Below are 20,981 nucleotides of genomic sequence, written 5' to 3'. Positions count from 1 at the left end.
CCACCTACCTTTACCTGAATCATGTTTGTTGTTATACTGTACAAGTGCCTTTGTTTAATTATTAGTATTTGTGAGAGTATATTATCAGGTGTGTTGTTGCTCTGTACTAATCGTTTCTTCCTTGGAGTGAGGACCTAATACAGTTCCGATTTTTCGCTGTATATGTTGATCCCTAAACTCGTGCGGCCTCCAGCTCTTGTGTCTTAGTAGTACGAGTAGGGGGTCCTCTAATTAACATGTCTTTGGTTTGGGATGTGGATTTTCCTTGTGGGATAACAGACTTTTAACGTGAAAATTGCTTTGTTTGTGGAAACAAAGGGGGGTTATGCCAGGTGTTTTTTTCCCCAAAGGTTTTTCCTTGGTGCTGCAGAGATTTGAATGTGGTGAGAAATGTTCATTTCCACATTAGGATACTCTATAAATAAGAAAGTTGACTTTGACCAGTCTGCATATGCACATTAATATTTTTCTTGAAGTGCCAGAGCTATAACCATTGAATTCTATAACCTACCGAATGCAAAAAGAACGATCTAAATATAGTTCAGGCCTCTGACGGACGGAGAAAGTGACCATAATAGGGCCTTCTAACCAAAATACTATTATTTTATTGTCCCCTTACACCGCTCTCTTGACCAACCTACACAGGCAAAAAAAATGGATTGTAATCAATACCTATCTCAATGAAAAGTGATTCAAGTAGGTAATTTTTATATACCAATTTTATTTGTTCAATAAAAGTAACTGTGTACAATACAATTTGATAATTAACAAATCTTCTAAACTTAAGTAGTGCACAATAAAAGAACGCCAAGGAAGTAATGGCATAATCCAAGCATTATCGTCAGCGACACATATTGTTTTACAGTATATACTTCCTTGGAGCTGTAAGTTCACACTGTCAGTGCAGAAGGACAATCTTTGAGGTGGCAATTTGATTCACATGAGTAGGTAACATGATAAAAACTTTTCTATGTAAAACGTTCACCATTGGCAACACCATTAACATCTGCGAAGGTTTCACGGAGTATTTCTCCATTTGCAAGTTAGTGAAAGTTAATAACTAAATTATCACACTTGGGTAAACAGTGAAAATATTTCATACATTCAACAATGAAACCTTAAAAACATAATCAGCTGTTCTGCAAATACTGACGTAATGAGCAATTTCACTTCGATAATACATTTTAATAGGTACATACGTAAATAACTAAGAGTAGGATAATACACATATACAGGATGTCCCATGCAAGATTTGCTAGTGCAAGCAATTATATATACACCTATACTAGACATATAAGGTAAAGAAATAAATCGTAGACGGGATACCCTGTATTTAGTTCTTAAGGTACAGAATGGGTTATACAGGGGATGCTTTTGTCTATGGTCAACTAAAATCATGTTGAGTCTCAGTCATAACACACAAATGTTTCTAACTTTAGGATAACCGTAAAGCAATGGTATCCACTAACTATTTCACTCACTAATTGCAAAACTTAATGTGTAGAGTATTTCAAGTGGCAAAATTATATGAATGCCCTACTTACAAAGTGTAATTGATCTAATATCTTGTTAAATTATGTTTATGCCCCTACACAGGCAAATACTTTACAATGAATACACTTACATAAAACCTAACCGAACTAATAAAAAAATTCTATCTAAAATAAAGATTTTGTTAAATTATTTTATGACACAATTTTAATTCCATTCTTAGGAATATGTAACAAAGGCACTTAATGTTTTTGATTATTTTTTAACAAACAACATAAAATCTTGTTTTTTCTATTGTAAGTATGCAGTTTCGTGAATCTACACAAACTACATATGAGATTCTACAAAAATGGTAAATTAATACTAATGAGACTCTCGACTCCAAGTCCTTGCTAATAAAAAATGAGCATATATTAACGACAATTTTAAATTAGTAACAATTGACATGTTAAGAAAATTCGACATGATACACACATAAACAATTACGTAATGTATACAACATTAATTATGCGTGCCCTTACAAATCGGCACGGTTGATACTTTTCCATACTTAATATAATAGTTGTCAGTCACTGAAATAGTTTATAAAAATACTTGTAAATGTATCAAGGTGACGGCAATCATCATCATAAATTGTTTATTATACAGGATGGTCAATTATTGTTCAGGATCAAGAGTTTTAAAGCGATTATGACCGCAATTACCATCAGTAAGAGCTACCCATCATAAATTTATGTCGATATGGTAATGCAAAAATAAACAAAAATTGGCCCATCCTATATAATTAGCCTATTACAATTACAATGTAAACTAACAGTCTATGTAGTAGGTACGGATTTAGAACATATTGTATAAAAAGGACGAATGTCGTAAATGCTCATAGCAATTCATATTTAAATGGTGTAATTCAAAACCCTGTAATGTATTATTAGGTTTTAGTATCTAACAAAAGCAATAGGCGATATCTACTACCTGTTTAGGTATTTTTAGAATATTCTGCAGTCGCCACTACCAGGTGAACGGGCACAAATTGTAGTTTCAGAACAAGTAAAGCGAATTTGCGGTGTTTGCATATTGTATGTTTAGCCATTTATTTCCATGCTATCTGCGGCATCAGATCTCAACTTTGAGACCTCTAACAAACTGAGAAATTTACATTTTCAGGAGGCATAACTGCCAGTCATATCAGCATACATCTAATGGTATAGAAACTTGCGCATTTTAATTTGTATTTGCTTCACTTGATCAAAAACTATACAATACGTCCACTTTTCTAGACCGCCTATTTGAAATTTTAATATCAGCCTATTATCTGTTCACCCAACAGATGCAATTAAGCTCCTCCCAAAAAATTCCCGGCAAATTTAAATGAACATTTTTAATTGGCCGAATTTTCAAAACCTGTAACACAGGCAACTATTTGCTTCCAATTATAATTACCGTATCTAAATTGACATCCTCAACGTTAAATCTGTCATTGCGTTTTGTATTTGCCTTGCCTCAATTTGCCGTTAATTTCTTTTTTGCGAACAAACTAATCTTTTTGAACTTAATAAACAATTTGAAAATATGTACTGCTGTGTGTTTAAAGGTCAACATTCAAAACATAAAACTTTATAACTCAGTCATACAATGTGACATGCTATTTTAAATTTCCCGGTTTTTATAATTTTGTGACTGTGAAACGGGTCTGTTATTACATTGGCCAAAATTTATTGGGAGTGGCTTAACTGCATCTGTTGGGTGAACAGATTATAATTTGGTTTGTTTATTGTTAGATATACCAAGATATTCACACAAAATAGTGCACACTAATAGATTTTTTAGAAAAAAAAAGAGAGTTGGCACCAGAACTCCTAACCATGTCACTGGTCCATTGAAACAAAATGCTAAAAACAATCTGACCAAATTTAAAATGGGCGTGCCCAGCAAAATGAATCTCTCGCCGTCTCTAACCTATAAAAATAAATTCCGCATTGCCTGTACAAAAAGGAGCGCTTACCTTACACCAATCTGCGAAATCATTTTGTGAGGTGTACGCAGTGGTATCAAACTACCTTTTTTTTGTCAAATGAGTGATTTACAAACTGAGAATTCAGCTAACAGCTGAGTGTAGGTACCTAAACGTGTCTTGTGGAATGTGTTATTGTACATTTTTAGTCTTTTGTTTAAAGTTGAATAAATTCATCAGATAATACCCATTAAATAATATTCAGAGCACTTGATCATAAAAAAATGATGGTACAACATTAATACTGTAACCTGATTCAAGAATTTATTATCAAAGAATAAGAACACTTTCTAATCACAGATGTTGGGGGTACGAGAATAGAGAGAATTAGGTGCTTTGGAATAATAGCCATTGACATTTTCTATGAGAGAGCGTCGTTTATATAGATAATATTATTGTTAAAAACGAATTCATTGATACGCGATTCAGATTAACACTAGAGGCGCTGGTGTAATATGCAAATGACAAGGGTAGTAAATAGTAATTGGTTGTAGGGAGATTCTAGCAGGTGCCGTTTTTAGACTTCCCGAAAGCCCTTTTTCTTCAGCACTCAAATCTGGCTTGAATTAGCTTGAACACGCAATTAACTTAATTTTCTAATTACAAATAAAGATCACAATTCAATTTCTAGCGCACTCGTACAACTTTACATCAACTCGCCGACATTCCCTTACATCGATGCTGCTTTAAAACAAACTTATTATTCGTGGGATAATTACACTGACCACAAATTAAACTATAGGCATTTTTCTATGTATTGTGCTTTAATAAATAAGAATTTAAATGTTTCTTACTATTTATGGCATATTTAATCGCACAGACTGCACGTAACATCCTTGAATGTGAATATTCCGCTTTACGTTATGCGAAATTACACTGACCACAAATCAAATTTTTGAGAAGGTTGCGTTAAAAGATGCTTTTTTCAATAAAAAATTACTCCTCAGTCCTCAAATATTATCAATCAGAAATGGTGCTTTCCCAATAACTTTCACAGGTTCTGTGGCCCCCTCCATTGTCCATTTTTTTCATCAATTTTGTGCCGATCTCATTTCCATTATGCGAGATTTCTTTTATTTTTTTCCGTGTTGGGACAAAGTTCGGGTTTGGGCCCCTCCCTTTACCAAATCCTGGGACCGCCACTGTATGGCGATATTTACTAACAACTGAATCGGGATAGGTTGGTGTATGTTTACAATATTTGCTATAAATACCTCATGTTCGAGAGGGAGGTTGGAGTTGTTTAATTTGCTTATCCTCTGTTATTTGATATTTCTATAAATACTATGTCTAAATTGAGAGGGAGTGTTGTAGTTATGCAATTTGGACTACAAATAATGTAAGTTGCCATGAAAACTAGTAGTTTGGGTTTTAAGTCTATCAAACGTCTTATGATTCTTTAAATTATCCTTATTGTTGGTTGTGTAATTGCACTGGTCACATTTAAAACTACTGTGATAAAATGTGATATTGTAAACTATCCTTGCTCTTTAAGGTGTAAGATTTGCAAAAGAAATTTTACAGCCGTACACACTATTGACTACTTTTGACCATTGTAAATAAAGACACGCTATCGAAATGGCGGTCTTCTCCCAACTGTATTTATTACAATGAAGTAATGGGTTGCACATGTGTGCGGCACACTCAAGTGTGTCAAAACCGAACGACTCTAAAAATTTGAACTAACAGAACATACCCCAGTTGAGACACATTAAAATGTACCCCGAACCCATGATGCGGTCCGGTATCAGCCGCCTCAATCAACATGAAAAATGTGTGAATTGCTTAAAAATTGGGGATTTAATTATTATTATAAAAGAAGTCGCCTTGACCCATCACTATTACAATGTACTGCCACCAGAGGTCTCACTGTTAATCTGAATCGCGTATAAGAGAAAATTATTGTTCATGTACAATTGCCCAGTGGTATCTGCATAAGTTGCTTTCAAATTTATGCGAGGGAATTCAGGAATATGCTAACCTTAAATAAGCTATGCTATAAAACTTTATAAAGAGTAACTGGCAAGATCGATCCCCTGAGTATTTAAAATATAAAAATGAAAAAATACACCCAGACTATCATCAGTAGCCTTCTATATTTAACAAACCCCTTGTGATGCAGCAATCACGGTTCCAAATTTGAATTCAAACGTGACTTTGAAAAGAGAATAGTCTACTATCCTTTCTTGCCGTGTACATGACCTACGAAAATAAACCCTTAGTAAAATAACTGACAACAAGCCTTACTTTTTACTCGTCTTTAAAAATACCTGTTTTAACGTTAGATGCACCCAGCATATTTTCTTACAATCAAGTACCGCGAATCTTTTGCATTTTTTCTAAATGTAAATAATCTATTGTACTTATAAAAAATAATACTATACAGTTGTACTGGAATAAAAACGTTTCATATTAGCTAAAATCTTATTTATAAAAAAAAACATCGACTAGACCACAGTGGAGTGTGCAAATAAAAATTGTACACACACATAAGTACTCTAACATAAATAAAACATTTAAAGCTACAGATCATCTAAGAGACTACCTGTGATAATATAATTTTATAAAAATTGCTTCTAAATTAATCTGATATCAATATTATATTATCACACTCGAAATGGCCGACAAATGGCGTAAACTTCGAAAATGTTCATTCGCTACATATAAAATTAAAAATTGCAATTTACCTTTATCACTAACTAACTTGAGGCACATTTAGGCGATTTATTCGCAAGCCAACTTGCTGTCAAAACTACTAAGTGCGATTGCAAACGCTTGTAATGCACACAGGGGATATCGATAGTCCATTGTAAATACATCTTCGGCGACGCGACCGAATTGCATCACAATGTAATCGGGATCGCTATCGTGAACTATTTGGAAATTTTTAACGGACGCTTGTGTAACGCGTCCGTGAAAATTGAGTACGTACGATTGCGTGTCGTCGTTCCAAACCGGCGTTTTGTTATGTAATTCAATTATGTTGTCCATATTCTTCGCTTTCCATGTTTCGATGAGACCTTCGCTTTCGTCCTGCGGGAACATTGTGACCCTTTGAAAGTCAAGGGTCATGCCCGGCAGTATTACTGTCATTTTGCGGGGTCCTTTGAAGCCTAACACGTTGGTATCGTAAATGACCGCCGCCAGTTCTTGGCGTCTCATCGCGCCTTCTTTGTCGCTATTTTTTCGAGGGGAGATCCCATTATCAAAGATTGTAAATTGGGTTCCGATTAAATTTGATCGCAATTTGCCTGAAAGAAAAAGAAAAAACTGCAGTCCAAATTAAATACTTTATGACTGGCTACGGGAAAAAACGGAATTTCCCAAAGGCGGTACGAGGTTCCCAGGGACTGCTAGTAAATAATAATTTAATCTATTAATGTTTTCGAATGAAGAAAAGCTTCAGATGATAAGTTGTTTCATTTCATCCAACTGAAACCCTACTGCAATTGGAATGTTCTTAATTAAGCCAAAAAAAAAAAGCTAAAACACAATTAAACCATAAAGTTCTATCATCTACATCATTTTTCACTCAACTTTGAAAAAAAAACATTGAATTACGAATATAATGGGCTTTGAGAATGGGATATCGGAATATCAGAGCCTCCTTAATGAGCCGTGGAGAAGTGTCATTGGTTTTGCTCTAGGTCAAATTTTAACATCATAAAAAAATAGTAATTTTTCAAAATATTGCTGAAATCCTGTTAGGCAATTCTATACCACAAATGAAATACCCAACCCTGCTTATGTTTATAGGCGCAGCGAGGCGAGCGTATGTCTCATCAAAACCAAAAAGTGTTATCAAAGTTAAAGAATCTTATGTACATTATATGCAGAATTGAATTTAACAAGTTGAATCGAAATTTTTAAAAAATGACTTTGTATAGGTGATGTTTCCAAAATACAAAAACATTCTTCACAAATTCAAAACAATTTTCAATGGCTCTGCCAAAAGTCGTATAGCGCATGCGCAGATGTGGGATAATTTGATCAAAATTTTTATGGTAGGTTCATCTAATAAAATTGTGCAAAACATCGTATTCCGCCAAACATAGATTACACCTCCAAAAATTAATACACAAACGTATATCTCATTTTCGGCGATATTTGTACATAATGAGATTGACTATTGACATATTGTTAATTTTTGAACAGAATCAAATTTCTTTTCCCTTTTTAAAAAATTGTAACGCCAGCCAACCTTAACTTCTCACAACCACTAAGCAAAAAAAAATAAAATAAAAAAAAATAAAAAAAATAAAAAACAAAAAAAAAATTAAAAAAAAATTGACAAACGGTAAACCACATAAATAAAGAAAAAACATTTTAAAAAAGTAAAATAAATTTTTTTAAATTTACAATCGGTAAATCACATAAAACGGCGTTTGCTAGTTGCACCTAAAATAAAATAACGAGCCAAATTCGCGTTTTTCTCGAAAATCTCGAAAACGCCACAATGAAAGCGCGCCAAATTTTGGGAGCGGGCGGGGACCCGCGACCCAGCCCCCGCCCGGGTCACGTCCACATTCTCCCCCTCGGTCCCCTTCTTTTTCCCCTTGGGGGGGGGGGGGCGTTAGTGTCGCGAAGGGAGGGAATGCGCCCGTTCGACGGAGCTTCGCGTCCTCTAGCCGCCCCGAAGTTACGGGAAAACGCTATTCACTTTCAGGGGGTCAAAAGTACCCTTTCTGGTTCCGAGTTGTCTTCCTGTACGTCAGTTGACGTTCGATTCTCGGCGTCGGAATAATTTTTTTAAAAGACGATATTACGAAACTAATTTATCGATCGCCAGAGAGGTTTCTCGTAATGCACGATATGCGTCGCGTGGCGCCCGACTATCGGTAATACGTCTTCGTTATTCGAAATGCTTTTGGAAGTTCCCGGCGATTACCATTTCGGACCGGACGGGACGGGGTACGGTCCCGTTAATGTGGAGAGCGCAACTTTCTTATTTAAATTTTGGTGTTAGGTCCTTCTAACAAAAGCAAGTAGAATGCATTTTTCAAAATTCGTACTGCGCATGCGTAAAACCCCGCCAAAACTTTCTTATTTATGGAGCGATTTGCACGAACGATTTCCCAAACATCGTTTTTCGTAAAAATCGCATAGATTTTTATTAAATGATAGGAAATTGAAGGTGGATTTACGCAAATTACCAAACCTAAAATATCGAACGCGATCGTGCGCAGATACGGAAACGAAGATTTGCATCGAAATTTTCACAAAAAGTCACAGGTGATGTCCCCAAAAAAGCAAAATACGGCGCATTTCGACCTAACCTAACCTAACTGCGATCTAACGTAACTGTCCATTTCGACCTAACCTAACTGATCGGAATGGAGAAGTCCAGAAATGGTCGAAACGAATGTCCCGAGTTCTCAAACCTCTGAATACCACATTCAAACCAAACCAGGAATTTCTATGGGAACTTCCACTAATAAAAGCAAATAAAACGAATGTGCACAAAAACGCAACGTTGTTCGAAAAGTAGTCCTGCTTCCCCCCCTCGAACCACCCTTAATCAATGGCGCCCATGCGCAAAACGTAACTTTCTTATTTATGGAGCAATCCGCACCAAACTTTCATGGTAGGTCACTCTAATAAAAGCAAATAAAACGCATGCGCAAAAAACATAAACTCACTCTTGCGGAGACTTGCATTTTTACCAACCTATACGATGAGATTGACTAAAAAAGAGTTCACCAATATATTGGTCCTTTTTGAGCCGAATCAAATTTTCCCGGTTTTTTTCCTTTTAGAAGACCACAGACAAATGTGCGTCATCGCACCGAATTCAGCGGGGGATACCAAAACGGTGTTAATCGTTTATGTAAATTAAAGTCATCATCGGTTTAAAACTATGTATCAAGGAAAGGTACACATATTTAAGGCGACATGACATAAAGCTTTCATCATAAACGCCTATTTACGTTTCAAGTTAGATGTACCTACTAGTTGTCCTTAACCCGTCAGTGGTCGCTGTATGAGCAATTTGCTCACATTTTTTTTAAATAATCATAATTATTTTCAAAGATTTAGTTTCGCGCGAAGTCGTCGTCTAGCTGGGTTTTAGAACATCTTTTGTCACCCCCGACCCTCCCACGCTGTAAAACTGGTCCGTTTAGATTCTGTCATTGTTTAGTTGTGAAAGCGTCAAGCTCGGCGTCAAGTGTGTGAGCATTTGCCTCATCGAGCGACCACTGCCGTTATACTTTTTTTTGTAATCCGTAATGTATAAATCTATTTCGATTATTTATAATAAAAAAGCAATATTCATCAGAATTAAGTTATATTAATCGTTAATACAAATTGCAACATCATATCAAGTATACTAAATTATTTCATTTTGTCAAAATAATACATTTTTCATCATGAGCAAAATGATCACGCGCGATCGCTCGCGTAACATTTCACCTAGCGACCACTGACGGGTTAAAGAAAAACATGAATGAACGATGATCACCATACTCCGCTGTGTTTAATAATTTTTATTCCGGAAAACAACCTCAGCATAATGTGGAGTATTGCAGTTACACAAGCAGAGATGGCGTTACGTGATAAAATAAATACCTACTTAATTGCACAATATGACGATACCTCTCAATGACTCAATGTTGTTCCTAGATGCTCCCCTCATAAAAACCAATATGTATTTTTTTTTAATATTATTATTATTTATAATTTATTGTATAAAATATTTCGATCACTAAAAAAAATGTAAAGATGTAGGAAAGGAAGAAAATTTCATCTAAAACGACTGTAGAAGGCAAAGTGCGCATAACACTAGCAGCATTGCTGCGCTGAATAGCCAGACTAAGTTTTTGAATTAGGAAGGTTTTTTACCTTCTTTTGGTCATTATTTCTCATTATCTGTTTCATGACATACTTTACCTTTCCCCTTGCACAATTTAGTAAGTAACACTGTCACACAAATGTTTTAGGTGTAGCTGAGAAAAGCGGCAATACTGCATGAAAAAAAGGGGCGGAGTTATTTATCCTTTAGCACAGTGTTTCTCAAACTTTTTTGTCTGGCGGCACACTAAAATTATTAAACAAAATTTGCGGCACCCCTAGTATTATTATTTTTTTGCTTTTGCTTTTTTGCTCACAGTTAGTAAAGAGATGAAGGAAGAGAAGTCTTTACAAAAAAAATTTCTAAACATAAAAGCATCTAAAACTAGTTGTCAGGTAAACTCCTGACTTGACTTTCCAACTACTTTTAATAGTCATTGCAATTATCTTTGGCCGTAGTATAACATTTAGAAAATGCCCTCTAACGCCTTTATTTTGAATCCGACGTGTAGAAGCCTTTTTTGTAGACCTCATCAAGACCATCATTTGTGTAATTGACATTTTTCACTCTGATGCTTACTTTTAGAAAAAAATGAAATTTAGAAAAATAAAATAAATAGTTTCACTTTTCAACAAATTCAAAACTTCTCAAAAACAAAGGAACTCACAAAAAAATTGTAATACACTTTTTTGTAGTTTTTTAAGCCATTATATTATGGCCAGTGTATGCGAAAAAAATTTAAAACATTTTTTCAAGCCGTTTTGACACCCTCAACAAACTTGAAGATGGTTACGGATCAAAACCAAAATAGGACGTTTTCGATTCTCCATACCACCTTAGCTATATGCACCCCAAATATAAGGTTGAGAAAGTCTGATGTAATGGAAAGATAAATAGCATATGATTGATTAATGAATTATGAACCATATAAATAAATAAAATAGTAACTAAGAAACAGAATTTTAATAAAAAACGAATATTCATTTTTTATAATTATTTTAATTTCTTTTTTAATTTATGTGATTTTAAGCTTATTAAGTAAATATTTAGAAATTTCCCGGCACCCTTATGAAGTGCTTACGGCACCCCAAGATGCCGCGGCACCCACTTTGAGAACCACTGCTTTAGCAGATAGCTTCACACTGCTTTGAGACTATTGTGGAAATTATCCCGTGACCAACGTACATGACAGAGTTATCCCGGTCAAATTTCATAAAAACCCATAACACAAGAAAGCTAGGCAACCAACACAACGTATTACATAAAAATGTTTCTTGCATAATTATGCGAAATAACTATCGTATTTATTAAACAATTTTGCCTTTAAGAATGGCCGAGCCAAAGCACTTACCTACATACGAATCCCCACCTCTAGACAGATCGGTTGGGTCAGTAGAGATTAAATAATTACTGGTAGCACTTTTTTTACGCTTTCGACCTGCCAAAAGGAACACCTTCTTTCCGTACTCCTTCTCCAAGTGTAAAAAATACGTCGGATATAATCCCCTATCCATTCCCTTTCGGTCTCTTGTTATTCGGCATTTAAACAAGACCTTTTGCGGAGCTGGTTGCACAACAAACTTATCGATGTTGCCTTCAACGTCACCTTCGATTTCCGGTATCTGCAAAATGGAAAATAAGAAACCGAATGGGCACACAGTAGATTTTACCGCGTTCACTTCGTCGTTTATTAATAGTGGTTGTTCTCCTAGAGGATTAATAGGAATGTTACCGTTATTATTAGGTGTTGACGCAACTGGTGACGACTCGTCATCTTCAACATCCATTAGATCGCTGGAACAGTTTGTGAGATCTTCAATGTGAGTATCTACAAATCAATGAAATAAGCGAATGAAATTTATGTTAAATAACACGACCTTCAATGGAGTCATTGTGAGAAATAATTGAGATTACTTGATCCGGATTATTATCCTTACTCATCGAATACTGTAATGGACCATCATACCCTGTATATAATTATGTATTAAACAAACTCGTCACATAGAGTGGGTTTTTACCGTGCAATTCCCTTCTACTGCCGCTGTTTGATCTCAACTTTGCAGAGGGATTTCTAACGTCCGAAGCCTGTATCATAGCTGCACTTTGCCTTTTACGTTTAATCTTCTGCTCCATTATTTGCCGCTACAAACAAACCAATAATTGGTATCAATGGAATAAAAATCTATTAAATTTACTTGCTGCTCTAATTTTTGATTTCGTACATCCATTTTTTGTTGTTGTTAGTAAATTGACGACAATAGAAAAGTATTACGTAATTCCTACATAAAATAAATTCGAATATAAATCGATTATCTGTACAAAACTACATAAAAACAGCGGTATTTAATGTTGTTTACAAGTGAAGGTGATTGAAATATTTTACGATCACGTGACGGATGAGTCAAATTAACTGTCAATTTCCCAAGGGATCGTACACACGCGTATTAAAGCTACCACTCCACAAGTCCACACTGGGATATTATCGATTTTAACTCAAATAAAAATTAATAATTAAAGTTGTGCTGTTCGCCACAATCTAACAGTCTAACGCTTTAAGGCCCAAGTATAAAATATGTAACGATATTTTCTCGCCGATTGATTATATCGATTTGAATCCCGCTTAAGTAATCTTCGATTGTTACATTTATATTTGAATTATTTTCGCGCTAATGTATATTCAACATTCCTTACGCCATTTAAGTATTTTCTTTGTAAATCCCGTTTGTAACGATCACTTATTTAGTCAAATTTTTAGTCCTTTTTTTCTTCAATAAAGATAATGCTATCCTAAAAATGTCATAAATGATGAAACTGTATGTAACATTCCATAATATTGTCAATTTTTTAGTACCTGTAAAATGTAAACATTTGTACATGACCTATGTTATATTAAATCTGGGACTAAATATTTATCTTCTGTAAACTAAGGTCTCTATCTACTGTCAACGTATTATAGTGAGCTTTAAAAATGAATATAAATTTAATTTTAATTTTACAAATTCCCTATAATCTGTCAAAAGTTACTAAACAATTGAGGAAAAATAGGACAGGTTCTAAACATTACAAGAATAGGACAACTTTCAGTTCCTAAAATAACTACCAAAAAATTGATCAAAGTTGATGTACCTATGAAATGTTCAATTTTTTTGTTCCTAAAAATTATTTAAAAATTGACTAAATAAGGGATCGTTACAAACGGGCTTAATTCGCTAGTTTGGATGTAACTTAGTTCTGTAGTCTTATAGATTTCTCAAGTAATTCTGTTGCCGTTCTTGATCGTGCAGAGTTTCTTTAATTCCTCTCTGCGCATGCACTCCTTGTACAAAGACCCGATCGGCGATTTCGATCATGACTTGCGAGAACGTACACGCCATTACTTACTTGAAAAAATCTGGGGGTCTCTTCTGGGATATACTGACGCTATGTTAAGTTTACTGAAGTTTTTTTCTTGTTATTTTACTTCCAAGCTTCGCTGACGTACCTGCGGATTTATCTTACAAATGATAAGGCCGTTTACGGCTAGGTTTACGGTATGTTAATAATTAAGCACGCCTATATAGGTAATAGGTATACCTTTTACTTTGACTAATGGTTTTTAGGCTTCCTCTTCTTGCCTTTTACTTTTGACCTATTCTTTACTTCTTTAACACCTATCTTATTGTGCTTTCGGCATCGATACTCCTTCCTCTTCGAAATGTTCTTTTTTACAAATGGGAAAGAGGTAGGAGTCGCTTTGAAAGCTACTTGAGCTGGCAATTCTTTAGCTTACCGAATGTATTAAATTAACGTCAAATTTATATTATTCAAAGTCAAGAGTTACTTCCTGGGATTGTTAATTTCTGTATATTAGTAGTTGTGATGTAAAATCTGTGTTTAGCGTTTTCCACAGTTAGGTACCTCTCTTGCTTCAGATTTCTCCGACGAGTTCTAGGGGAACACGGCATACCTTTGGCTTTAAATGTATTCTGTCTAAATTTGTAGGAACTCTTTCGGCATTTTGATTGATTTTACACTTTTGATGACTTATTCAATAAATTTTCTTTTGCTTGCTTGAGTGCAATTTAATCTTTCACAACGTAGGGAATCCGGCCATTGTTAAGTGCGAATCTCGCGCAACATTGCGTACCAACTTTCGGCGTGCCTTGCGTGGAGCGACGCCATTTGCATTTTACAGTTGCTTAGAAGAAGAAGCAGACATGCAAATTTTACCACTTTTTTGAGGGTGGCTCCCAAACGAAACACGTTGGACCCTCGGTTTATTTGGACAAAATGGCTTGTTTTGATCCCCTCAACCACCCAATTTTTTCATACTTATATGTAACACCCTGTATATGATGATCACCACAAAATAATGAATAATATTTAAATAGCTTCCTTAGCTTGACATATAATTATTAACTTATAGAATAATTCAGATATGAACTTTAACGCTAATAAATTAATATACAATGATTATATGTAATTTAATAGCATACAAAAGATAGGCACTCCATACATATCTTTCCATTCTCTTTGTAGAAACAGGTTAGTTATAACGTGGCTCCCTCTGTATTATTTCAATGGTGGCTTTTGACATTGACAACGTGTCTTATGTCATTAGAGAGAAATATTTAATTTGTATTGGTTTAATTAAATAATTTTAAAAGATGACAAGTCAACCTTCCAAATCGGATCTTGAGGCAGTTTTCCAACGATTGCGTTCCATCCCCGCGAATAAGGTATTTAAAAATACAATCGCTGTTAATTAACCTGTACTTCCTAAGCGCACATTAAAACATACTTTGACGTGTCATTTTTATGATACCTGCATAACATGTATTTTCCAGACGTGCTTCGATTGTAGTGCAAAGAATCCGACATGGGCCAGTATTACATACGGGGTGTTTATCTGCATTGACTGTTCGGCGGTTCATCGGGGTCTCGGCGTGCATTTAACATTCGTACGTTCAACACAGCTTGATACTAATTGGACATGGATGCAGTTACGACAAATGCAAGTCGGCGGAAATTCAAATGCTGTAAGAAATCGACCTATCCCAAAATTGCGAATGCTTAACGTCTGTTGCAGTTACAGTTTTTCACGCAACACAATTGTGTCACGACGGATGCCCAGAAGAAGTACAACTCAAGAGCGGCACAACTATATCGTGAAAAAATCCAACAATTGGCCTTCAAAGCTACCCAAAATAATTCTGAGGTAAAGTATTTATCGTAATCGTTATGACTAGTTCTTCCTGGTTTTTAAGATCTTTACTTGTAATTGCAGTTGAGGAATGTGCACACCTCAGAAGAAAATAAGGTAGGCATAATTGCCTCGCCTTTTTATATGCTTTTGGCTTTTCTTTATAAGAGTTTGGTTTCTTGTACAGATTTTTGCAAAAGTTTGGAACAGATCGATTGTTTCGGAGGTAGCTACCACAATAAATCAGTACTTGTTTTCTTATTTTTATATAGTTGATATGGGCCGCCAATGTAAATATATATACAGAGTGTGACAATTATATCAAACAAAGTGGTTAACTAGAAAGGATTAAGTTGCCCAATTAGCGCAATGTCTAAAATGTTGCGGATTTACCTAGGTTTATGAGTATGCGTGTACCCCCCTCGCCCCCAGTGTACGAATGTTTTTATGTCAGGTGTAGGTAAATGAAGATAGACTATTTCTCAACAGAACATCCACGGTTACTAGATCTTACTGAATCAAATCCAAATCCAATATGGCGTCCATAAGACATAAGAAAGTAGTAGCCTGTAACTTCTACATCTAGCATGTTATAGAAATTCGGATAGCAAATTCAAGTTTTCTAAAAAAAAATGCCCATAGAACTTGCTAATGGGAACCGTCCATTTCCGACCGCTGGGGAAAATGAAAACCAAATTTGACATTTTCGGTTTTTTGGTGATATCTCGGCTATTTATAAAGATTTTTCAAACATTTCAAATGCGTTTTTTAAATCACCAAATAAAGAACATTTGCGGTAAGTGACGATTTTTCTATTCAATCATAAGAAAAAGGCATAAGAAAGTCATCGAACTATGGAACAGACTTACAGCGATCGTGCTCCAACCGACCAGCCATCAAGACTTGCGAACGCTGATTTCAAAAGTGGCGATTTCAATGTTATAGGTAGAGAACGCGAAAATGGTTGTATAAAATTTGGCGCCCTTAAGAAGAGATTTTGTCATTTAAACGTAGACATACGGAAAAACAATCCAAGTAAATCCTTATCTTTACTTCTTAGTAAATAGCACTGTAGATACTAAATATGAAAAGAAGGAGGAGGCGAAACGTCATTCGCATGGATGTGAAATGTGGAACATCCAAAACCCGTAAAAATAATGTAAAATTGTAAAGGAAGCTTATTTCAAAAAGGTTTTAAGGACCTGGGCCGATTAGAGTGTTTTGGTTAGTTGGGACAAAAATAAAATGGGACCCAACATGTTCACTGAACTCTTGGATCTCCCTATAGACATCATTGGGTATCCACAGAGATTGTTGAAAAGCTTGGACATCCATTGTACTGTGAATTCCCCCTAGGAGATATATGTTTCTATCAAGATCTACCATTTTCTATTGTCTTTTGAGATTCTGTTATTGTAATTTTGACTCCATTGACCTATTCGTCTCATTGAGACCACTCACCCTTTATGAGTACTCTTTAACTGTCTTTGAAGTTTTGTGCACAACAATAATTACTTTTGTATTCACATTCTTGCTTCAATAGGTTGTGATGATGGTTTAAAGTTAAACTAAGTAGCTGAAATTTACGCCGAGATAATGTGTTTCTAAATTGTGGACTCTTTGGTCCAAAAGAAGCATTGAAACTTAAAAGAGTGTAGCAAATGCATGAACATAGCGCGAAATGAAAATGCAAAATTTCCTTCATGACTGATTTTGTGACAAATTTTTATTAGAGGTGATTGATTGATCAGTTCCAGATTGTTGGTTAAATGTGTACGTTGCACTAGCACATGCCGACATTGATCCAAAGTATAAGATACATGTTTTGAGTACTAGTTTTATACCTAAACTAATACTTGGTGGAATAATATGCAGTCTATAAAAATGTTGACAAATCAGTTGGTTACATAACTATGAATAAACTAATCTCATATAGGACCAATTGTGTTTTTGATTTCCTGTAACTGTTGGCTTTTCTGTGCATTATTAACATTGTGGTTATACTAACATTTGTGCAGTTACATATTCATCCCAGTGTGGAAGAGAAAGAAGAGAAGGAGGTGGATTTTTTCACAGAGCAGAACACCCTCGTATCTCACCATACAACTACCTTCGATGAAACTAAGGTAACTATTTAACAATTCCAGTTACTTTTTACATACCTTTTGATGTTTGTTTATAAGTACAAGGTTTTACTATCACCAATCTTTTATTATTGAAATTACTGGCTACTGTTCTCGTTCATTTCGATAAAAAAAAGTTTCTCTTTCACACTTCTTCGTTTTCTTCTTTTTGCCGCGATGAAAAAAAAACGCACACGCTCGGATTCGAACCCCCGTCATAGACCATTATAATTTGAGAAACGGCACCCTTGTCTCTGCTTGCACGGTTTTACTCGATCGTGACTGATGAGATCAGTTTACTCCCATCCAAAACATACTGTATACTGAGCGATAAGAAGTAGTCACAAAAAGCAACAACTGTGTTTTAATTTTACAACACTAGACTTGACCCATGACACCTCATTGATTGGGTGTCTCTCACTGTATTTTATTGGTTATTTACATTCCTCCGAATAGTACCTTTTAAAATGATGTGTTTACTTTCACCATTAGACAGAACAGAAAACATCCGAATCAGATATTTCCCACAAAGAAGGCCCGACGGTTGATTTTACAATGAGTTTGAGTAACACAGAACATAAACCGACTATCGGAGCACGCAAGGTTCAACCGAAAAAATTAGGAGTAAGTGTAATAAGTAATTATTCTTTTTTTTTTATTGTTGCGACCATTTTAGTTGGGCGCCAAGAAAGGCGGTCTGGGCGCGACGAAGGTGAAAACGAATTTCGCGGATTTGGAACGCGAAGCGGCGTTGGCGGAAGAGTCGCGCTTGAGGATGCATGAAGAGAGCGTGAAAGCCGCAGCGCTGTCCGCGCAAGAGCAGGAAGAACGCGACGCGGCGGTACGTCTCGCATATCGGGATCTTGGGGCGGAGCAACAGAAGAGGGAGGAGCATTTAAAAAAAGTCGATCCTCGGAAGGCGGAACAGATGGAGAGATTGGGAATGGGTTTCCAAGCGAAATCGTGCGTTCTCGACGTTTTGCTTCTTTTTGTATGATTAGTTATTTACAGCGGTGTCAGTCACTCAGTGCTAAGTGATATGCAGACAATCGAACAAGAAAATCTACACTCAACATCCAGCAGTCTTAGTTCGCTGGGAAAACTGAGACTATCCGATACAGATGGGTTCTTTGACGAATATTCTTATGGTAGTGGATTTAGTATGAATCGTAATAGTAACTCTGGATTTGACTTGGGCAAAGATTCATTTTATTCGGACACAAGTAGCTCAAAAGATAGTTGGGTGGTTGTGGATGATCCTCCAGTTGAAATGTCCAAAAGCAGACCACGACCAGGTAATTCTTGTTCGCAAATTGTTCTATTTATTAAACACAAAATTTAGTGGATCGCACACCTACTCGAAGTAGTGGAGTAGATAGTACAGACATAGCTCAAAAGAAATTTGGTAGTGCAAAGGCTATATCATCTGATCAATTCTTTACCGATCGTAGTAATGACTATGAACATCAAACAACTTTAAGTCGTTTCCAAGGATCATCCAGTATTTCCTCTTCAGAATTTTTCGGTAACGGGAAAGGTAACTCTTGTCAGTTTCACTTGAAATTTTTTTTACAACATTAATTCCGAAAGATACTTCTCCATCTGGAAGCAAATTTCAAGCGCCCGATCTTGAAGATGTAAGAGAAAGTGTTCGACAAGGCGTAACTAAAGTCGCTGGCAAAATTAGTTCTCTTGCCAATGGCGTAATGTCTTCAATACAAGTAAGTTCTGGAGTTTTAGAGTCACACTTTAACCCCTATTTTTTAGGAACGCTACGGATACTAGCCTAATAGTGTTATTATTTATTGTAATTAGTAATATATGTTTATTATTAGAGACTTTGGTTATTGTATATGATGTGAATATTGTGTGCTGCAATTGTAAATCACACGCTTTGCTTTTAATTTTGTATATTGATTATTTTAAAGACAATCTATTTTATATGTATTTCCTTGAGTAATATTTTTAACATTTAATTTAGTTTAATTCCTTATTAAAATTTATCAAACGAATTGAGCATTTATTTATTTAATTATGGTTTTTATTTTTAAGCGGGCGGGGTTTCATCCATTCATGTTTCACCTTCATTTGTTTACCATTTTGATATTGTGTTTCCAAGTGTTGTGACCATTGTCATCGTGCAACTGCAGTGGCTACAAAGCTGCCCAGTTTTTGTGTCAATTTGTGGTAATATGATTCAAGATCGATCTTAGAGGTATGGTCGTATAAAGAGACAAATCCAACGCATAGTGACGAAGTCACTGCAACCCAGTCCATTGTACCGATCGGCTACTCAAAAGTAAATATATTTATTTATGAATTCATGGAAACTGTGATTATTTAATGTAATGTTGCCCTGTATGATTCTATTAACCGTTATATTCTTCGTCGTAACCTTGCTGCACTTTTTTATGTCTCTTTCCTTCTCAGTCCCTTGTGGTGACGTATCCCTATTGTTAGACAACACAGCAACACGGTGGAGGTCATTGAACTTTGATAACATTGAAAATGAATTATCTATGGAACCATTGACCTTGGAAATGATATTGGATTACTACTGGCACGTGATCAAACATCTAAGGCAGGGCCCTCTTACGTTAGTTGTAAACAACGCTTTGACCTGAAGCACAGTAGGGAAGGAACGTAAAATAAAACACTCAAATTGTGAAAAGTTTGTTTAATAATGATCGTAATTATTATGATTGTAAAAGCTTGGAAATTTAAGTCAAAATAAATTACATTGCAAAAATAAACTTTGAAAATGGTAGTAAGTACACCGAATAAAAATAGAAATAGGCTGGGAAAAAAAGAACTTACCAATAAAAAAACCATCAGCCGTCAAATTAATATCAAATTGTGTTAAAAGCAAGATGGAAAATTACATGGCCTTTTAGGCAAATTTTCTTGTTTTAATGTGGAAGATGAATACAAACTAATTCAATCAAATGATAACTTTCTATTTTATTTATTAATTGACAATTACTCTCAGCCGACTACTATCTATACATTCTAACACTCCGCCTCGATTCAATTTTAATCCTAAATATTTGAATCGCTTACTTTACATCTAATCAACAGAACAATAACTATAAAAAAAACAAGTTGTAAATCAGCATATGCATGATTAAAGCGCATTTTTGGTAATACAGATCAGTATTTTATTAGCAAACTTTAAAATTATCGATCTCACGAGTAATGTAACTCAAAATAGACTCTAGTAGAGTCTACACTATAGCAGAAAACTTTTAGTGAAAATTTGAAATCTCTAGCTATTGTAATTGCTGAGATCTCAGCCGGACAGCCAGCCAGCCATAACGAATATAATAGCGTATTTAAAAAGAAGCAATTTAATTTATCCATCATGGTGAACTTCCGGTACGTGGT

The 20,981-nt window shown here is 35.3% G+C and overlaps 2 protein-coding genes across 3 annotated transcripts; one reads left to right on the top strand and one right to left on the bottom strand.

Annotated features, from left to right (window-relative positions):
* Positions 1-5,378: 5,378 nt before the first annotated feature.
* Positions 5,379-12,666, bottom strand: LOC116168057 (protein king tubby). The gene is made up of 6 exons (XM_031483706.1): positions 12,488-12,666; positions 12,311-12,434; positions 12,170-12,259; positions 11,963-12,120; positions 11,644-11,914; positions 5,379-6,753 (listed from the first exon to the last, which is right to left on the bottom strand). The coding sequence occupies exons 1-6, from the start codon at positions 12,518-12,520 to the stop codon at positions 6,227-6,229; spliced, it is 1,203 nt and encodes a 400-aa protein (XP_031339566.1). The 5' UTR covers positions 12,521-12,666; the 3' UTR covers positions 5,379-6,226.
* Positions 12,667-14,840: 2,174 nt separating this feature from the next.
* On the top strand, positions 14,841-19,548 carry LOC116168321 (ADP-ribosylation factor GTPase-activating protein 2). Of its 2 annotated transcripts, XM_031484084.1 has the most exons (11): positions 14,841-15,010; positions 15,119-15,310; positions 15,361-15,489; positions 15,559-15,591; positions 17,493-17,600; positions 18,090-18,221; positions 18,274-18,560; positions 18,609-18,892; positions 18,940-19,134; positions 19,188-19,318; positions 19,365-19,548. In XM_031484084.1, the coding sequence occupies exons 1-11, from the start codon at positions 14,939-14,941 to the stop codon at positions 19,380-19,382; spliced, it is 1,581 nt and encodes a 526-aa protein (XP_031339944.1). In that variant the 5' UTR covers positions 14,841-14,938; the 3' UTR covers positions 19,383-19,548. The 2 variants fall into 2 exon arrangements, with proteins under 2 accessions (XP_031339944.1, XP_031339946.1); XM_031484086.1 differs by lacking the exon at positions 15,559-15,591 and having other exon boundaries at positions 14,842-15,010.
* The last annotated feature ends 1,433 nt before the right edge of the window (positions 19,549-20,981 follow it).

Source organism: Photinus pyralis, unplaced genomic scaffold, assembly GCF_008802855.1.
Source record: "Photinus pyralis isolate 1611_PpyrPB1 unplaced genomic scaffold, Ppyr1.3 Ppyr1.4_LG4, whole genome shotgun sequence".
Taxonomy (NCBI): domain Eukaryota; kingdom Metazoa; phylum Arthropoda; class Insecta; order Coleoptera; family Lampyridae; genus Photinus; species Photinus pyralis.
The sequence above is the reverse complement of the archived record's forward strand: the minus strand, read 5'-3'. Positions and strand labels throughout refer to the sequence as shown.